The sequence below is a fragment of the Lipotes vexillifer genome, unplaced genomic scaffold, assembly GCF_000442215.2.
Source record: "Lipotes vexillifer unplaced genomic scaffold, Lipotes_vexillifer_v1.1 scaffold2205, whole genome shotgun sequence".
NCBI classification, from domain to species: domain Eukaryota; kingdom Metazoa; phylum Chordata; class Mammalia; order Artiodactyla; family Lipotidae; genus Lipotes; species Lipotes vexillifer.
Genome location: NW_006772933.1, coordinates 40,026 through 62,186, shown reverse-complemented (window position 1 = coordinate 62,186; position 22,161 = coordinate 40,026). Strand labels below are relative to the sequence as shown.

Sequence of the window (22,161 nt, the reverse complement as noted above, 5' to 3'; positions counted from 1 at the left end):
AAACTCTGAGCACTGACATCCTTTTACACAAAATTAGTTTAAAAATACACAGGGACTCAGAGGTTATTTTCTACTTGGACCACATGTTTTCTGAGTGAAAATTAAAAGTATTAGTTAGAACTTAGAACTTTTATTTAAGGTGGGTACAAAACAATTTAATTTTTAAAATCTCTGCTTAAAAGATGGCCATGGGGGGGGCTTCCCTGGTGGCTCAGTGTTTGGGAGTACGCCTGCCGATGCAGGGGACGCGGGCTCGTGCCCGGGTCCGGGAGGATCCCACATGCTGCGGAGTGGCTGGGCACGTGAGCCATGGCCGCTGAGACTGCGCTCCGCAACGGGAGAGGCCACAACAGTGAGAGGCCCGCGTACCGCAAAAAAAAAAAAAGATGGCCATGGGAAGGAAGAAATGCAAGTGAGATATATATATATATATATATATATATATATATATATACATACACACACAGACACACATACATACATATATAATAGACACAAGGCATTTGAAACAAATATTAAATAATTGGCATTTTGTGGGGAAGACTACCTCTGGGTCTAAAGACAGCTATAAAATAAGTTGGGCTAAGGCAGCTGCCTTGAAATACTTTGATTTCTTATCCAAAGTTCCAATTGTAGGGTAGGAAAAAAATTGAAATAATTATTTCAGGAGAACACAGCATCCTCTGCAGCCCGAACTGTTTCTGATTCCATGGGCATTAACTTGGCAAAATGTCAACTATCTGCTTTCTTTTACATAGGCACTTTGGTAGCTGTTTGAATGAATCTTAAATTTGTAATTACAAAATATGTCTTCAACAAGTCCAACAATCCTATCACTTTCCTAAGTCATTTCTAAGTTCCAGTCTCCAAGATAAGTGTTTCACATCTTCTATCAAAGCTTCCTATCAGAATAAACCAGACTCCCTACATCTTTACACCTCCATTAACCAGATTCCCTACATCTCTGTTTACTCTCCTAATGTTCTATCACAGTAACTGAATTTATCCTCCCCTCCCTAATTTCCTCCATGATTTTGCTCTTAACTCTTCATATATCCAACATCATCATCTTTTCTTCCTCTTCTCTTCATTTTGATCAATCTATAGATAATATGTCGTGTTTCCCATCAATAAAATCCCTCCTTTGATTACAAATCCCACCTCATAATCCCCAAAAGGTTGCCTGTATCCTTCATCTCCATCCTATTGTCCCCCACAGAGTTTATCAGGTTCCTTCAAAAGAATCTAAAATATTGATTGGGATTGCACTGAATTTATAATCCTCTTCTGGAAAAATTAGACATTTTATAATAGGTCATCTATTTTCTTAGTGCTGGTATACACATACTTGTACACATACTAATGGTTTTCAAGACTGATCACCCTGATGAATTTTTTGATGCTGTTGTTGTTCTGACTGTGTACTGATTCTGTGGCCTCTATGTACGTAGTCAAGCATAATAACTGCAAAGAAGGACAATTATTTTCCTCTTCAAATCTTTTCTTCTTTTTTTTCCCCTCAAAATAATAGCCAAAGCTACTAGTACTACGTTATATTGTTAAGGGTGATTTTGCCTTGAGCAACAGATACAACAAGAACAAAAACAACAACAGTATCTATGTGAATTCAATATTTCATAGTCTTCATAAATCTTTAAACTTTCCCTCTAATTCCCTTGAGTGAATTTTCATTATCATGGGGTTTACTGCTTTCTGGAGTCTTATATCATGTGAACAAATTCATTAGTGTGATATCTCTTCAGGCACAACACTCCTTCCTAATTTTTGATGTGAGATTGAGTATAAAAAATAAATTCATCATGTCTTGTAAACAACCTCACAAATATATGTGTGAAATTAATTCAAAAGAAAAAACAAGGCTTACACTGCTTCATGATTCATTATGCACATAGCGCTTGGACAGGAACATTTATGGATGTCATCATATGTTAATCCTATTTTAAGGCCAAGCAGTTGAGCTATAATAACGGAAAATCCCTCCAATGTTATTGCACCTGGATACTAAGATAAAGAAGGTTGAAGAGAAAACCATTATATAAGAAGAAAACAAAAGCAAGTAATATATCAAAACAGTTTTGTTCCCATAAAATTTTATATTTTAATACCTTTTCATGTTGACCATATTTTATATTTTATTTTGATAAAATAGTTAATTTATTAAGAAGCATGATATAAAGTAAAATGTAATCAAACTACCAATATTCTCTGGTGTAAAATTAGGCACGCCCAGATTTTATAGCCTTAAGCACACTTAGTGTTTCTGATGTAACCAATATAAAACACATTTATTTAACTTTCTTATTAAATCAATTCATTCAATTAACAATTATTAATTCAGTATACACATGTGTCAGGCACTATGATAAAAGATAAGAATATAGTGGCAGGCATGAAAGAAAGGACTTTGTCCACACTTGGAGTTATATTACAAAAGTGGAGAAAGAAAATTAGTAGGAAATTAATACCGAACTCCCCAAGTATAGAGAGATCATGAAAAGTGCTCTGAAGAAATGGACTGCTCTAATAGAGAATTCTGAGGAGGGGTATAAGATACTTAGGAAAATCTATTTGTGGAATTGATGTTTAGGCCAAGATAGAAAGTTTGGAAAGTGACCCAGCCTTATTAATAGCGGTAGGGAGCTTGTATGGGAACCTGTTCAAAGGCTGTAGTAAAATGAGTGAAGTGAAGGAATGACAGAACGGAAGTTCAAGATATAGGCAAGGCCGTGGTAAAGAAATTTGGAGTGAGATGTTACCAAAAAAAGATTGGTGGTAGTGCAGAGTAGCATTTCATATGGTTTAACCTGGATAAATAAACTGTGATACTTTTCTCATCTTTTTAATCATTACAAGAAAAATTCTTAAAACTTCTCTAATTTTTCTACATCAATAAAAATATATAGTGAGTAAAACTGAATTAATACCTAAGAGAAAAAATATTGTGTGTATGTATGTGCATGTGTGTGAATGAAAACATAGAATATTATCTAGCAACACTGGAAAAATGACTTAGTAGGTACCCTCTCTTGAAAAAAAGGGAAAATCCCAGTGTCAGAATTTGAAAGGAGGCTAAAGACAAATCAGAACATGAGAGATGATATCTGGCTAACCACCAGGTTTTAGGGCAAGATATGGGAACCAGAAGCTGGACTTTTAATGCCAACACACAGAAAGGAGAAACAGTCTTATACTTTCATATTTATATAGTTGAAAACAAATCTCCTGTATAAAGGCATGCTACAGAATAAAATAAGCCCTTAATTATACTGTGCAGTAAGAGAAGGTAGATTACACACAAAAATTAATAACAGGAATAAAAAAGATGACATCAGTAAAGATCCTCAGATTAAAAAGAGCTATGATGTGCAAAAGAATGAAATTGGAAACTTGTCTTATACCACTTACAAAAATTTACTTGAAATGGATTAAAGACTTGAACATAAGACCTGAAACTATAAAAGTTTTAGAAGAAAACATATGGCAAAAGCTGTTTGATATTGGTCTTGGCAATGATTTTATTGGATTTCACATCAAAAGCACAGGCAACAAAAGCAGAAATAAACAAGTGGGACAACATCAAATGAAAATATGTCTACACAGCAAAGGAAACAATCAACAAAATGAAAAAGCAACCTATGGAAATGGAGAAAATACTTGCAAACCATATACCTGATGAGGTGATTTTAAAAATATATAAGGAGCTCATAGAACTCAACAGCCAAAAAGCCCCAAATAACTCAATTAAAACATGGACAAAGGGCCTGAACAGACACTTTTTTCCCCAAATAATACATATGAATGGCCATCAAGTATATGAAAAGATGCTCAACATCACTATTCGTCAGAGAGATACAAATCAAAACCACAGTGAGATATCACCTTCTACGAGATAGGATAGGCAATATTAAAAAGAGATAATGAATGAGGACACGGAGAAAAGGCAGCCCTGGTGCACTGTTGGTGGAAATGTAAGCTGATACAGTCATTGTGGAGAATAGTATGCAGCTTCCTCAAAGAATTGAAAACATATCATATGAGCCAGCAGTGCCACTTCTGGGCATATACGCAAAGAAAACGAGACCCCTTTCTGAACTCCCATGTTCACGGCAGCATTATTCTCAATAGCCCAGGTTTGGAAAGAACCTGCATGTTCACCAGTGAATGAATGGGTAAAGAAAACGTGATAGCTATACAGTGGAATATTAGTCAGTTATAGAAAAGAAGGAAGTCCTGACGTTTGTGACAACATAGATGACCTTGAGGGCACTATGCAGAGTGAACTAAGTCAGACAGAGAAGGACAAACACCCCATGATTTCATATGTGGGATATAAAACAAATGAACAGAAAACGAAACGGAAACAGACTCACAGATACAGAGAACAAACTGGTGGTTAGCAGAGGTGGGGACTGCTGGTGAGATGGGTGAAATTCATGAAGGCGATTAAAAGGTGCTGATGGAGAAAGACAAATACTGTATGGGATCACTTACATGTGGAATCTAAAACAAAAGAAAAAGACTAAAATCACTGACCTCACAAAAACAGAGAGAATGGTGGTCCCTAGGAGCTGGGGAATTGGGGAAATGGGAAGAGGTTGGCGAAAGGTTACAAACTCTCAGTTATAAGATGGATGAATGAGTCCTGAGGATCTAATGTACAGCATGGCGACTATAGTTACTAATGCTGTATTATATACTTGAAATTTGTTAAGAGAGTGGATCAAAAGCACTCTCATAAATAAAAAAGGTAAACTATGTGAGTTGATGGATATATTAATTAATTTACTCAACAAAGCTGGGGGAGGGGGGCAGGAAGAGCTGTGGTGTGTTGTGCATGTGAGTGTGCACAAATACAGGAAAAACATAGAGAAGAAAAATGAATATTGGACAGTTTCAATAGAGACTTGGAATCTATAGTATAGAATCTAATAGATACTTCAGGTCATGAAGAAACTGGAGCCTGCCGGGCATTAACAGAAGCTTGCAGCTTTGGTCAGGAGTCCATGCTCAAAGGAAACTAACTCTAGAAAGAGACAGTTTTTGTGACGTTTAGACTCAGGCCAGGTGTAATAGACATGGCATGTGGGTTCACAGGGAACTCATGGAAAAAATTTTTACTATTTCTGGCCTGGAAAATATAAATTGTGAATACGAGGAGGATGATGACTGTGAAATACACAAGCAGAAAGCTTCAGAAAGAAGACACTCCAAATTCTGACCCCTACATTTCTGGCTGATTTTTGAGACACTCATACATGGAACAGCCTCAACACAACTGAAGATCTCAGCTGAGGCTAGAGATGTTGTTCATGATGAAGAGCTGCTGTTCTAAATTTAACCAAGAGCACTGCATGACAAAACAAGCAAACACAAAATCAACCCTCATCAGAGAAAAGCAGCAGAATCCAGACTCCCTATGAACATTACAATGTTCAAGGTAACAAAGAATATCATTGAAAAGGCCATGAAAACTGAATTGGGGTGTGAGCAATGGTCCATAAAACTGATCCAGAATGTGTATTTTATAAAATAAACTGTCTTCTGAAATGGAAGATTTAAAGAGAAATCAGTGTCTAATGACATAATTCTCAGAAATATCCTGAATACAGTCCAAAATTACTCATCATACCAAGAACCAGGAATATCTCAACTGTAATCAGAAAAGACAATCAACAGAGAGCAAAACCAAGATGGTTCATACACTGCATTCTGCAACAAGGATTTTAAAGTAACTACCATAAAAATGCTCCAACAAGCTATTACAAAAACTGTTAAAAGAAATTAAAAAACAGAAAATCTCATCAAAGAAATAGATAATATAAAAAGAACCAAATGAAAGTTTCAGAACAGAAAAATACAATAATAAAAAAAATAAATAAAAACTCAATAGATGAACTTAGTAACAAAATGGAGATGTCAAAAGAGAGAATCAGTAAATTTAAAGATTGATTAGGGGCTTCCCTGGTGGCGCAGTGGTTGAGAATCCACCTCCCAGTGCAGGGGACACAGGTTTGAACCCTGGTCCAGGAAGATCCCACATGCCGTGGAGCAACTAAGCCCATGCACCACCACTACTGAGCCTGTGCTCTAGAGCCCATGAGCCACAACTACTGAAGCCCACATGCCTAGAGCCCATGCTCTGCAACAAGAGAAGCCACTGCAGTGAGAAGCCCGTGCACCACAACAAAGAGTAGCCCCCACTCGCTGCAACTAGAGAAAGCCTGCACGCAGCAACGAAGACCCAAAGCAGCCAAAAATAAATAAATAAATAAATAAATTTATATATAAAAAAAGATTGATTAGTATAAATTATCCAATCTGAAAACAGAGAGAAAATAGTTTTTTAAAAAAATTAACAGAAATACAGGAGCAGTGGGACAATAACAAAAAAAATCTAACATTAATATCGTTAGCGGCCCAGAAGAGGCCTTTTGTCTTGGCAAAAGACGCAAATCTACATATTTAATAGATTCACATAACTTCTGACAATAAACTCAAAGTAGTCCATGGCCAGACATATCATAATTACATGGCTAGAGAAAAATTTTAAATGCCTTGAAATCAGCCAAAGGAAAACAACACATTGCTTATTCAGGAACAATGATTACTATGACAGAGGATTTCTCATCAGGAATAATGTGGGACAGAGGATGTAGGACAATATTTTCAAAGTGCTGAAAATGACTTTCATCCTGCAAAAATATCCTTAAAGAATAAAGAAGTGAACACATTCTAAAATGAAGGGAAATTCAGAGACTATGTTCCAGTAGCCCTGCTTCAGAGCTGTAACATCTGTAGTGAAGAAAGAGGGACAGAAGGGATATTTATATGGGAAGATATAATAGACTATTCTTCTTCATTTGACTTTGTTAAAAAATTATGTTTCAGGGCTAAAAACAAAAATTATAATTTAGTGTGATATACTTCTCAATGTACTGAAAAGTAATATTTCAGCAAATTATATCATAAAATTCCCTGTTTTATGATTATATACATGATTTGGGACCTAAAATATGTTAACATTTCTATATTCTACTTGAAATGGTAAAATGCTGGTACATAAACTTGTGTGTATGTGATTGTGTGTGTGTGTAATCATACTACAGAAAACATGAAAAATGCTTTACAAAGAGAAATATTGAAAAACGCTAAAAATCAGAGATTGATGGTTTCTGTAAAGAGACAGGACATATTTGTGTACTATATAGTGTCTGTCACAACTATAATTCTGATGTTGTATCAGGAAAGTAGTCATAGACAGTAGGTAAATGAATGGATATAGCTGTGTTCCTATAGAACTTTATTTACAATATATGTAGTAGGCCAGATTTGGCTGATGGGTTACATTTGCTTATGTCTATGATGAATAAATCAAAATAGAATACTAAAAATTGTTCTAGTATCCCAAATAAAAACTGGAAATGCCAGCGGAGGACCACAAAAAACAAAAACAGAAAACATATACTAAGTTGACAGACTGAAATACAAACATATCAACAATTAGATTCAATGCAAGCTGTCTAAACATACTGATTAAAAGCCACAGATTTGCAAAATGTAGGAAAAACCACATGTTCCAGCTATATGCTGTTTACAAGAAACTCACATAAGATATAAAGATGAAAGTAGTTAAGAAAAAAGATTTAGTATGTGAACATTTATCACAAGAAAGTTGGAGAGGCTACATTAATTACAGGTGAAGTTAACTTCAGAGCAAAAATTATCATGGACAAAGGATATTATATAATAAAAGGTTTGATTTGCCAATAAAATATAATAATCTGAAATGTTTGGGTACCAAACATAAGAGCTGCAAAATATATGGAGCTAAACTGAATACAACTGAAAGAATAAATACACACATACATAATTTAGTTGGAGACTTCAACAACTCTCACAACTGAGAGAAGCACTAGACAATTGGAAATTGTTTAGAAGACATGAAAAATACGATCATACGACAATGCCTATAAAGGACTCAACTGCAGCATGATATACATCTTGTGAGTTTTGTAACATATGTAGCTTAAAGCAAGGTGTTTATGGACTTCAATGATTGCAAGATTTGTACTCATGACATGAAGTAGCACAATTTAACACTCTGGGAAAAGTTAAGTCAATCACTCAAGGCTGGGAAAAAGAGACCCCAAAGAGAGCAGATGAAATAATTCCTGGAAATCACACAGAACTGGGAACAATTGCTGGGCACACCAGCCAGAATAGAAACATTCATAATTCATGGGGCTTTGGACAGAGGGACTTAGAAGTCTACTGTCTCCTGATTAGTCTGGAAAAATTCACTCTGTATGAAATGCCTCCTGCTGCCACCTGAGAATATTTGAAAGAGTGTTAAAAGAGTGTCTGGACAGGATCAAACTCTTTCCAAGCAACTTGACTGTGTCCTAGGATAGGAAAAGTAACACACACACACACACACACACACACACACACACACACACACACACGCACATAAATATGCAGCAACCAGCAAGGTATAATTCAAAGTAGGCAACCAAATAAAATGTATAAAGCAGTAGATATCAGTGAAAAGGGCCAAGTAGGTAGCTCCAAGGACCTACCTGTTGCTCCACAAAAGTACTGAAAATTTGAGAAAAAAATCATCAGCATCAAATTTGTCAGAACTCTAGAAAATAGTAAAAGATTTACAGCAATCAAGTGAATGCTGAAACTAGAAAAAGGCAACTTGAGAATTTATAGCTTGTATTTTAAAACACTACTGGAATATTAGGTTAAAATATTTATTAAGATTTTTTTTATAGACAGCTTAAAAATAGTAGGAAAGCACTGTGGCATTTTCACTTCCTCTAATCCTGCCCCAATCTCCAGCATGGATTTATTTCTGGGCTCTTCATTCTGTTCCATTTGTCTATATAGCTGTTTTTATACCAGTACTATACTGTTTTGATTACTGCAGCTTTGTAACATATTTTGAAATCAGAAAATGTGATGCCTCCAGCTTTGCTCTTCTTGCTCAAGATTTCTTTGGCTGTCCTGAGTCTTTTGTGACTACACATGAATTTTAGGACTGTTGTTTTCTATTTCTGTAGATAATGCCATTGAGGTTTTATAAGGATTCACTGAATTTGCAGCTCACTTGGGATAATATGAACATTTTAACAGTATTAATTCTTCCAATCAGTGGATATGGATGTCTTTTCATTTATCTGTGTCTTCTTTAATTTCTTTCATTTGTGTTTTAGAACTTTTCACCTCTCTGGTTAAAGTTATTCCTAAGTATTTGATTGTTCTTGATGCTATTGTGAATGGGATTGGTTTATTAATTTCCTTTTTCAGATAGTTCATTGTGTATAAAAACATGACTCTTTTTTTTTTTTTTTTTTTTGTGGTATATGGGCCTCTCACTGCTGTGACCTCTCCCATTGCAGAGCACAGGCTCTGGACACGCAGGCTCAGTGGCCATGGCTCATGGGCCCAGCCGCTCCGCGACATGTGGGATCTTCCCGGACCGGGGCACAAACCCATGTCCCCTGCATCAGCAGGCAGACTCTCAACCACTGCGCCACCAGGGAAGCCCAACATGACTCATTTTTGTATATTGATTTGTTTCTGCAAGTTTACTGAATTTGTTTATTAGTTTTAAGAGTTTTGTTATTGTTGTTTAATATTTAGGACTTTCACACATATGACCATGTCATTTACAAACAGAGATAATTTTACTTCTTTTCCAATTTGGATGTCTTTTCTTTTTTTTTTCCTTTCTTTCTTTCTCTCTCTCTGTTTTGTTTGTTGGGTTTTTTTTGTCTAATTCTTCTGGCTAGGACCTCCAGTACCATGTTGAATAGAAATGGTGAGAGCTGGTATCCCTGCCTTGTACCAGATCTTAGATGGAAAGCTTTCAGTTTTTCCCCATTAATTATGATGTTCCCTGTGGGCTCTTCATACATGTCCTTCATTGGATTGAAGTAATTTTCTTCTACTTTTGGAAATTTGTTGAGAGGTTTCATCATGAATGGATGTTAAAATCTGTCAAATGCTTTTTCTGATTCTATTGAGATGATCAGGTGGATTTTCTCTATAATTTTGTTGTCATGGCATATCACATTGAATGCTTTGCATATGTTGAACCTATGTTAAACATATGTTGCATCCTAGGAATAAATCCCTCTTGGTCATAGTGTATAATACTTTTAATATGCTAAATTTGGTGGAATTTGGTTTGCTACTATTTTGTTGAGGATTTTTGCATTTATGTTTACCAGGGATATTGGTCATACTTTTCTTTTTCCTGTGGCATCTTTGGCTTTGGCGTCACGGTGATGCTGGTCCCATAAAATGAGTTTGGAAGTGTTCCTTCATTTATTTTTGCAAGATTTTCAGAAGGAATGGTATAAATTCTTCCTCGAATTCTTGATAGAAATATCCAATGAAGCGATCTGGTCCTGGACTTTTCTTTATTAGGAGGTTTTGGATTACTATACTAATTCAACCCGTTATTTGTTATTGGACCGTTCAGTCTTTCTGTTTCTTCTTGATTCAGTGTTGTTAGGTTGTATGTCTCCAGGAATTTATCCATTTCTTCCAGGTCATCGATTTGTAGGCATAAAATCATTCCTAATACTCCTTTATTATCCTTTTTATTTATCAGACTTCCATTGTAATGCCTCCTCTTTCATTTCTGATTTCATCCATTTGAGTCTTTTTTTTTTTGCTTAGTTTAGATAAGGGTTTGTCAATTGTGTTTGTCTTTTAAAAAAATCAACTAGCTTTGTCAAAATTTTCTATTGTTTATCTACCCTCTATTTAATTTATTTCTGCTCTAAGCAAAGTCTTCAGAAAAACAGAAATGGAGAAAATATAACTCATTTTATGTAGTCATTATTACCCTGATATCAAATCCAGAAATAGTCAATATCAGAAAAGATAACTAAAGTTCAATGTAACTCATCAACATAAAGGCAAATTTTCTTAAAATGTTACCAACTCAAAAGGCAGCAATAAATTAAAAAAAGACAATGCAGGAATGCAAAGCAGGTTCAACAACTGAAAATCGGTCAATAATATACTCACCATACTAACAGACTAAAGAATAAAAATCATATGTCTCTCAATAAATGTAGAAAAAGGCATTTGACAAAATTTAACATCAATTTCTGGAAGAACAAACAAATAAAAAACACTAAGCACGTGGGAATCAAAAGGAGCTTCCATAACCTGATAAAGGACATCTACCAAAAAACCTATGACTAACATTGTACAAAATGGTGAAAGACGATGCACTTCCTCAAAGATTGGGAAGAAATCAAGGATTAGGACTCTCACCATTTCTACTCGACAACATAATGGGGATTCTACCTGGTGGAATAAGTCAAGAAAAAGAAAAAGCATGCATATTGAAATGAAATAAATAAAATTATCTCTATTCTCAGATGAACTAATTATCTACACAGAGAATTCCAGTCTATCAAACAGCTCATATAACTAACTGTCTTTCCCAGCCTACAGAGGGTAGTCACCACAGGAAGCATAGATAAAAGTTGGGTGAGTTTGATGGACAGCATAAATATACTCCAATAGCTCTATGTCTATAAGACAATGAATTCTTTTCTTTTCATTACACCAAGTTCACAGCAAATAGATGATTGCTGATCACACATGTCAATCAATAAAATGATTAAAACCAATCCCAAATGTTTGAGCTGGTACCCCAAATCCAAAATCTCAAGTACTTTCACCTATATTAATAAATTTAGTATGAATCAAATATAATTCTGTTCTTCTTTGTTTAGAACCATTAATATCTATTCCTTCAATTGTTCCCCATTTCTTTGGTTTATAAACTGTTGCCTTCCAGGGAAGCCCTCCCAACTTTTATTTTTAATCAGTGAACATAAGGGCTGACGGGAATAGAGCAGGGGTCAGTAAACTATGGTCCAGAGACCAAGTCTGACTTGTGACCTGTTTTGGTAAAGTCTGCAAGTAAGAATGTTTTTTAAGTCTTTTAAATAGTTGAAAAAAATCAAAAGAAGAACACTATTTTGTGGCAAATGAAAATTATATGAGACTCAAGTTTTAGTAGTGACACATCAAGTTTTAATGAAACATGGTCTTGCTCATTAATCTGTACCTGTCTACACTGACTCTTGCACAGATCACATGGCCTGCAAAGCTGAAAACATTTACTCTCTGGGCCTTTACATAGTTTGCTAATCCTTAAGATATAACTTGAAGTGAATGTATCATTATAAGGCATCCAACTCAAATAATGTCATTAGAGGATCTCTAAGCAAGAGAAGCTAGAAGGCTTACCTCACCAGGCAGATGAGGATCAGCTAGTACAAAAAAATCCTTAGACAGATATGGGGTTTTAGAATTATCAGATTCATCTTGCTTGGTTCATTCAATGTTACCATCCCAAATCTAAAGTCTCACTCCTTTCCAATTAATACCCTAATTATAAAATAACAGATCTGGTGCCACCTTGCATTTTTAATTCTGCAACATGAACAAATAATTTGGGGTGTGATTCTCAGCTATATTTGCCTAGTAGTTACAAGAAAAAAAGAGATTATTTTAAAGCCACCACAGGATCCAAGAAGAATTTAATAAAAGCAAATGAGTAACAGGTAACAAACAAATTATTGTTGAAGCAACAGAGGATGATGAGGTGACTCTGAGACTAGAAAAGCAGAATGTTGCTACCAACGCCAAGACTGGTTGGATGTATGAATGAGGAACTGTCATTAGAATTCATAAACAAGTGCTGAGAAGCAGGAGGAAAAAGCACAGAGGGAGGGGATGTTTCACATGACCAGGAAGCAATCGTTCTGAGGCACTGCTCCAGGCAGGGCCAGAATGTAAAGACACTATGACACTTCCCTTCCTCTCTCCAATCATCCACATTTGCTGAACATACCCAAAAGCCAGAAGCCAAAGAAGCCCAGGGAATATATTGTTCTTATGATGTAATCAGAGCAGGTATTAAGCAGAAAATGGATCTGAGAGCACCTAGTGAGGGACTGATCCACAATATAAATATTAAGAAATATTAGAGGAAGTAGAAATAAAAGAAAAAAGTTAAATAAGAGAAAAAAAAAGATGATGAGTCAAAATGCTCTCATATATAATTAACCAAGTTCCAGAGAGAAAAGGGAAAGAAAAAGATTAGCAAATAAATAATATTGATATAATAAAATTTCTCAGGTCAGACGTAAATTAGTATCCAGATTGAAAGGGCATCAATATAACAAGTATATTGGATGATAAAAGATACCTCGCAATGATAAAAAGATCTTAAATGTTTCTGCAGAGAAAACAAGCAGACCACATACAAATAAGTGAGACTAAGAATGGTGTTAAATTTCTAAAGAGAAAGTAAAAGGAGAGGACTTTTAAAATTCCAAGGTGCAAATATTTCAAAACCAAAATTAACCAATCTTTTAAAATAGCTACATTTTCTTTTCTTTTTTTCTTTCTTTGCTATATGCGGGCCTCTCACTGCTGTGGCCTCTCCTGCCGCGGAGCACAGGCTCCGGACGCGCAGGCCCAGCGGCCATGGCCCACGGGCCCAGCCGCTCCGCGGCTCGTGGGATCTTCCCGGACCGGGGCACGAACCCACGTCCCCTGCATCAGCAGGCGGACTCTCAACCACTGCGCCACCAGGGAAGCCCTAAAATAGCTACATTTTCAATGATGCAACTCCCAAACAAGTTACTACCCACCTACTTTTTCAGTAAATTATAGGAGTGTGTATTCTAACCAAAATGAGTAAGCAAGCCAGGAAAGAATACACATATTCCAAAGGAGACAAGACAGAAGATTCTTTAAACAGCTATGCAAAAAGTCCAACGTAGATTGGTTTTAAAAACAAATAATATACATCTATAGAGTTAAAAAACAAAAAAGGAATTTCTGAATCATATAGGAAAGTGGAGGCAATTTATAACTTAATTAAAGAATTTGGACAAAAACAGTATGATGCAACTACTAATTTGGGAAGAACCAAAAGTTATGCAATAAAGGCGACAATCTCAGTTCATTATTTGCCTCATCAGAGAATTAAACACAATGCTAATAGTCTATATAATTATAGAGAGGAAGAATAGAAGAGGCAGAATGTAGAAATGATGAGCTATTAGGATGTTAAATTCTGACTTCAACATAGGAAGTCAATAGATAATGCCTAAATTTGAATACTCAAGAAATTTAATGGGCATATTATTTAGAAATATAGAGTAAAAGAATGAACAAACTATTCCTACACATACAAACATGAATAACTATCACAGACATAATTTTGAGCAAATATGTGGCAGACACACACAAGAACACACACTCTATTATATCACTTACAGAAAGCTGAAAGAAAGATCAAATTAACCAGTGATTAAGTGTCAGGATAGTGGTTTTCTTCGGTATGCGTAGAAAGTGAGAGGAAGCATGATTCTTCTGAAGTGTTGATAAGATTTTATTTCTTGATCTCTGGGATGTTTATACCTATGTATTGACTTGGCCAAAATTAATTGTGCTATACACTTATGACTTGTGCAATGTCCTCTATATATGATGTACTTCAATAAAACTTTTATCTGAAAGGAAACAGACATTAAGTTGTATGCCAGGAGGGAGAGGTTGACAAAAAAAGGGGAAAGAGGATTCAAGGAGTATAGATTATGCAAAGGACTGATTTAGTTGTTTTCAGTATGTCTTGTAAAACGATTTTTATTCACAATATGTGCATTACTTGATAAAAATTTTGCAAGAAAAAATAATAGTAGTAGAGTTATATGTTTCAACATGTATACATCTTTTAACAAGCTATTCAAAATAGTTCTGAAATGATACATAAAGAAAAATGCTGAACAATAATATATATTTAATGGATACATATATTTGTAACAATAGTATGAAGTATGCAAAAAATGGCAAGTATGAAACCATGACTTTTGTTATTTCTTGAATTTGAAGGAGACATAACAGGAAGCTTTAACTTTTCTCTAAGGTTTTATGTCCTTAGAAAATCTGATGCAAAGTTAGTATCCATTATACCTAGCTGGTGAAGGGGTATATTAACGTTTGTTCATATTATTTCCCTATGTTTGAAATTTATGAATAAAACAACTTTCTGAGATTAAAATAATGTTGTCCCAACAAAATAATGATAGAGATATAGAGAAAAAAAATCAAGTTTACTTAACTATGTAAAATAATACTTTTAAAATACAATATAAAGTTAAAAAAAAACAGTAAAGAAAGATACAAATTACATACCATAGCAATACCTGCATCACAGCTTTTATTGCATATTGTGCCAGGAAATGTTGCTCCCACATATTTAGGCTGTTTCCTGTAACTACATCATTATAGTATGGCTTTTTTATTAGCATGGTTATTCAGAACAATTTACTGGCTTATTTATTAAATTAAATCTCCCATAGAATTTAAAATAATTTGTCAAACATACAATTTTTTATCTGAATAATATCTAATATATTATACAAAGTGCTCAAATCATTGAAAACTGTAATTCACTTTAATGCCAGTTTTCTTTCCTAAACTAACTCCTTGACTTGATACAGTTTTATTTATCTCAAATTCTCCTCAGTTTCCCTTAATCAGCATTCACTGTTTTGGTCATTAAAAGTTAAAACGAAAGGGATTTTTAATCTGTAGAAAAGAAATCTTGCCTGTTCTAAAGATAAGCATTTTTAAATATTAAATGTAACCAAAAAGCTCAAATCTTTCTTTATCAAACAGTAGACATGAAATGTATTCACATAACAAGGTAATGTTAAATGAATAGTGTCAATTTTACATCATTAGTAAGCTGAGGCTTGTATGTATTCTATAGTATAGCTGATATCATAAAAGTTCATGAAAGACAGACTTTTTTGCATAAATTATACTCCAAAATATTTTGTCATATAAGTGATTCAGGTTGTTTTATTTTTATTATATTTCCAACCACACTATCACCTCAATGCCAACAGCTATGTTTTCTTTAACATTTTCCAAGGGGCCTACAGAAAGCTGAAGAACACAATAAAGGCATTAAATTATAAAATTAATGGAATTATTTATGTATATCCCTTTATTAATGTAGAACATTGTGCTTACATAAGTAAGAATGTTACGTGATGGGGCCGTAGGATAAGACAGTCCTGTTTCCATGTCAAAAATCTTTGTAATAAATCATCAGCATCCCCATTAGTAGAAATTTGGTTTTTATCTGACCACAATTCCAAGGAGGATAGTATCACAGTCAATTTGAACTGACTAAACATCTAAAAATAAGATTTACAGTATATTTATTCAAATAACATAAATCATTACATCAAAACAGTACAAAAAAATAAAGAAAAAGTTTACTTGATTACTTGGGATATTAAACCAAATAAAGGGCTTTAAGTCATTAATTTGTCATGAGGGAAAGGTTTTCAACGATTTTTTATAAAATTGTAAATGTAAAGAAGTTAAAACTTACTGTGTTGACGAGGCCAATAAGCTGAATAATTTTCTGCACTACAGCCATCGTTTCTGATCCCATATAATCATGCTGAAAAAGAAATTTTTATGATTCTTTTAAAAAATGTGAGTGACAGCAATTTTTTTTTGTATGGCAAATATATCTTGGTGATACCAGGCAAGAAAACCATAGGATTTGTCAGACAATTTAAAGCATACTAACATAAAGATGATAATATCTACAATAAATGAAAACAAACAACAAAAAGAAAAAAATCATACTTGGGCATTCAACATAGATTCTCACTTGTTATATATTTTAAAGACATTGTCCAGCAGAAACAATTGAAATCCTCAAGAAGTATTAAAATAACTTCACAGATCCCTCTGTATTATAAAGGGATTTCTTGAGGTAGACATTTTCTATAACACAGAGGGAATCAACCACAGTATTTCCCATTGTATGCTTAGTAATTAAAGAAGAAGCAAATACTTGAGCATTAAAAAATAATCAAAATGCTCAAATAAATCTTTAGGAAAAAAGACAGAAATTGTAATGATGTAAAGTGAAGATTATGTGGAATGAATGATTCAAAAAGTTTGATAAAGAACAAGATGAAACAGGGTAAAGGAAAAAAGAAAGAATTTTTCCTCTGAAATTCATAAATACATTTTTTAAAACTAAAGTATAGTCGATTTACAATCTTATATTAGTTTCAGGTGTACAGTATAGTGATTCAATATTTTCATAGACTACATCCCATTCAAAGTTATAAAACACTGCCCCTATTTGCTGTGCTGCATTTCAGTCATCAAGTAAATGCTAATAAAAACCACAATATGATCTCAGTATTCATATACCAGAATGGCAACAATTTAAAAAAGACTATCAATACCAATTACTTGTGAGAATATGGAAGAACAAATTGTTATAGTCACTTTTGAAAACTATCAATATCCTCTAAAAGTAATATACACTAACCCGATGATATAACAATTTCACTCTTAGGTAGATACTCAAAAGATATTATGTCTACCAAATGGACATTCTTCCAAAGAAGACACACAAGTGGACAACAGGTACACAGAAAGGTATTCGACATTACTAATCCTCAGGGAACTGCAAATCGAATCCACAGTGAGATATCACCTCTCACCTCACACCTGTCAGAATGGCTATCATCGAAAAGACAAGAGCTAACAAATGCTGGTGAGGATGTTGAGAAAGGGAACGCTTGTGCACTGTTGGTGGGAATGTAAATTGGTACAGCCACTATGGAAAACAGTATAACGGCTCCTTAAAAAATTAAAAAAGGAACTACCATATGACCTGACAATCCCAATCCTCAGTATACATCCTAAGGAAATGAAATCAGTATCTCATAGAGATATCAGCATTCTCATGTTTATTGAAACATTATTCACAATTGAAACATTATTCACAATAGCTTAGATATGAAAACAACCTAAGTGCCCATCAACAGATGAATGAACCAAGAAAAAGTGGTATATATGTGCAATGGAATATTACTCTGTCATTAAAAGGAAGGACATTCTCCCATTTGCTACCACATGATAAACCTGGAAGGCATTATGCTAAGTGAAATAAGCCAGCCAGAGAAAGACAAAAACTGTATGGTATCACTTATATGTAGAATCTAAAAAAAAAGTCCAATTCCATAGAAACAGAGAAGAGAATTTTGGTTTCCAGAGGGGGAAATGGAGAAATGTAGGTGAAAGGGTACAAACTTTCAGTTATAAGAATAAGTTCTGAGGTCTAATGTGCAGCACAGTGCCTAGAGTTAATAATATGGTATTGTATACTTGAAAGTCGAGAGCAGATCTTTAGTGTTCTCACCACACACACACACACACACACACACACACACACACACACACGGAAAAAAGAGTTAACTATGTGAGGTGATGAATGTGTTAATTATTTTGATCTTGGTAATCAATCCACAATGTACATGTACATCAAATCTTCACATTGTACAATTTAATTATATACAATCATATTTATCAATTATGCCTCAAAAAAGTTGGAAAAATATTAACTGAATTGGTCAGATGGTAAATATCTGATACGTTCAAAGAAAACACTGTGACCAGAGAGGCTACAGCCGGTTAAAGAGAGGGCAAGGCAGTTAAGAGGTGTGGCCAAAGAGACCCTGGCCTAATCTGGGGATGAGGACTCAGGCAGACAACACTGGGCATCCTAGGCTAGTTTGGGGTTCTAATCGTATCTAAGTCACACTTAGAATTAAATATTTATATTTGAAAATAATTAGAAAATTCCATTACGTCTTTGAAGTTAAGGACATTTTTCATTATGTTTAAAGAAAGAAGAGAGATAGACAACAAGGTCCTATATAGCACAGGGAACTATATTCAATATCCTGTAATAAACTGGAATGGAAAACAATAAGAAAAAAAAGAATGTCTATATGTGTATAACTGAGTGACTTTGCTGTACAGCAGAGATTGGCCCTACATTGTAAATCAACTATACTTCAATAAAAAATAAATAAGTAAATAAAATAGGGCTTCCCTGGTGGCGCAGTGGTTAAGAATCTGCCTGCCAATGCAAGGGACACAGGTTCGAGCCCTGGTCCAGGAAGATCCCACATGCCGCAGAGCAACTAAGCCCGTGCGCCACAACTACTGAACCTGAGCTCTAGAGCCTTCGAGCCACAGCTACTGAAGCCCACATGCCTAGAGTCCGTGCTCCACAACAAGAGAAGCCACTGCAATGAGAAGCCCACGCACAGCAACGAAGACCCAACACAGCCATAAATTAATTAATTAATTTTAAAAAATAAAAAGGGAAATCTTTTTTTAATTAAATTAATTAATTAAATAAATAAAAATGTCTGGAGTATCAAAGGTAAATTACCCCAAATCGGCAATTTCATGTTTTAATTTTTCTATCAACATTTAGCAAAAAGTGTAGCTACCTTTCCATGATCATTAGAAATATTAATTTAGAAACCTGTAAGACAGCTAACAATATTAAACATTTCCATAAATTGGTTTCATAAAGTTAATACTCAGAAAAGTTTTAACATTTAAGCTGATGTTCTCTAGGTGATAGTAATAAAACATTAACCTTTAAGAAAGAAAGAAAGAAAGAGAGAGTGAGGGAAGGAGGGGAGAGTTTGACTTACCAAAGCTTTTTCCACTATAATGTGCATTTCTAGATACTGGGGTAATAGTTCTGAAAGAGTTTTTTCCTGAAAAGAGAATTTATCAAATGTTAACATGTTTTGAATTTGTTAAGCACAGAGAGTGACATGTAAAGGAAGCAAAAAGGATGTATATAAAACCCTCAAGAGGACTTAACAATATAAATTAATTGTAAATCAGAAAATTTACATGAAAACAGATTCCAGGTTTAAGGGAATCCCAGGGAGCCTGATAGCGTAAGGTGGGAGTCTAGGTACTCACTATTAATACTGCATAAGAGAAAGTGAATAGCTCTGTAGCTCCAGAGCATAGGCTGCATGCCCCACTTGATATGAGGTAATAATCCTTGATTGTGCCAAGTCAGTCAGCTATGAATCAACAATTTACTACATCGTCATTTAGTACTCTAATGGTAATTTCTACATGAGCTATATTTCTAACACATTGAGATACCATTTCACACACAGATATTTTAAAGAAACCAAAATTTCTTCCTTGACCCAAGTGCATTAGTAACTAAATCAAAGAGTAAGGAGGATACAAAGATTGGGTCTGTCATAAAATAGCTTACTATAAATAAACAGGCAAACAAACAAACTGTACTTGACAGTAGAGCCTAGGTTTATATTTCCATAGGGAAGCAAACTACGCCTGCAGCTTATATATGTATATACTGAGATGCTGATTTTTTCCTTTGTGTTCAACATTAACTTTAAAAGTATTCTGTATTTTGGTTACCCTTACCGTGCCTGTATAAAAATATAAGTCAATGTTGACAACCATGTCTTCTGCATTGCAGCTTGATTGAGTATAATTATAAATTATGTGTGCACCATAACCAATTTTGAGCATGTTTCTGCACAGTAGGTTTCATATTTTAATAACAGCATTGTTTTTATCCTATTTGCCTTTCCAAATTTATATTCTTATTTTCAAAATAATAAATAAAAAATGTAACTTTGATACTTATGTTTTAAAACAAACTTATAATACTATTCACCATAATGTCAGGTGTCACTTTCAATAAAATGAACTTCAAAATTCATTTGTTTTTAATAGGTTATCTTTATTTCCTTTTGTAAAACTTTGTGTTCATTTAAAAAAAAATAAGTATTGAATCATAGAATATTGTCAAAATAGCTCACTATATCTCATGTATCATTCACTCAGTTTCCCCCAGTGGTTACATGTTACAAAACTATAGTATGTTTTCAAAACAGGATATTGACCTGGTACAGTGTGTATGTGTATATCTCTACATCATACTGTCATGTATATGTTTATATAACCAGCACAGCAATCGAGATACAAAACTATTTTATCACCACAAAGATTTCCCTTGTTGTACCTGTTTAAAGTCAGATGAGGTTATACAGTCAGAGGAAGAGAAAGAAAAAAGAATGGCGAAAAATGAACAGAACCTGTTCTGTTCCTGTAGGGCACTTTCAAGCACACCAACATGCATATAATGGGAGTAACAGAAAGTGAGGGGATAGACAAAAGGGCAGAAAGGATCTTCAAAGAACTAATGGCCAAAAAGTTCCCAAATTTGATGAAAAAACATTAATTTAAACATCCAAGAAGCTTAATGAACTCCAAGTAGGATAAACTCAAAAGGATCCCCTCAAAGGTACATCATAAGAAAACTGTCATAAGGCAAAGACAGAGGCTCTTGAAAGAATCAGCAAAGAAGGGACTCATCATGTACAAGGAATCCTCAATAAGATGAATAATATCTGATTCTTCATCTGTGACCATGGAGTCCAAAAGATGGGGAACTGAAATATTCAAAGTGATGAAAGAAAGAATTCTATATTCAGCCTACAAGTAAATTAAGAGAGTTTAATAATATACAAATGATTAAGTATTCTAGAAAGATATGTCCCAGTAGTATGTAAAGCTATATGTCAAAATATTAAAACTAATTTTACCAGGGTAGTGGTAACTATTCTTCCTATATTCCTAAATTTTATTCAGTAATATGCATTTTGTTGGAATAAAAATGGAAAACAGTATTACATTATACATCATAGAACAATAAGCTTGACAAACATTATTGCATATTTCCATGTATTTTAGATGGAATATGGATGTTTCATTTACTGTTACAGAAAAAAGATACCAAATTTTATATTACTACTCAACAGCTAAGTAGTTCCTTTTCATGATTAACACAATTCTACAGAAGTAATTTTATAGTGAGTCATAACATCCAAATTGTCTCAGTTACCTGTGAGTTTAAATGGATTTTATAGGGTTGGTCTTTCTGCCAAATACTGCTGTAATTTTCTCCTAACATTGGCATATCTGGATTGTCATTTTTCACTTGATAAATTATGTGCTCGAACCTTGCTGAAGATTCCAATGGCTCAATTCCATAGCTGATATTTTCAAACTGAAGAAATCCCCTGAATATGTAGAAAGCAGTGATATAAAAATCCTGCATATGGTCCCATCAGACCTATAATCCACAGTGTTGTAAGAAATGAGAAACCATAGTGAGGTACA

General features: G+C 34.3%; 1 protein-coding gene across 1 annotated transcript in view; it reads right to left on the bottom strand.

The window, feature by feature from the left end:
• Positions 1-22,161, bottom strand: part of LOC103071063 (disintegrin and metalloproteinase domain-containing protein 18) — a 74,255-nt gene that overhangs the window by 42,006 nt on the left and 10,088 nt on the right. Inside the window, exons 6-11 of the mRNA XM_007447946.1 lie at positions 21,884-22,061; positions 19,635-19,700; positions 16,484-16,555; positions 16,117-16,283; positions 15,271-15,352; positions 1,886-2,022 (exon numbers count right to left, since the gene is read on the bottom strand). Of these exons, the coding sequence (XP_007448008.1) occupies positions 1,886-2,022; positions 15,271-15,352; positions 16,117-16,283; positions 16,484-16,555; positions 19,635-19,700; positions 21,884-22,061 (702 nt within the window). The remainder of the gene's footprint in view (positions 1-1,885; positions 2,023-15,270; positions 15,353-16,116; positions 16,284-16,483; positions 16,556-19,634; positions 19,701-21,883; positions 22,062-22,161) is intronic.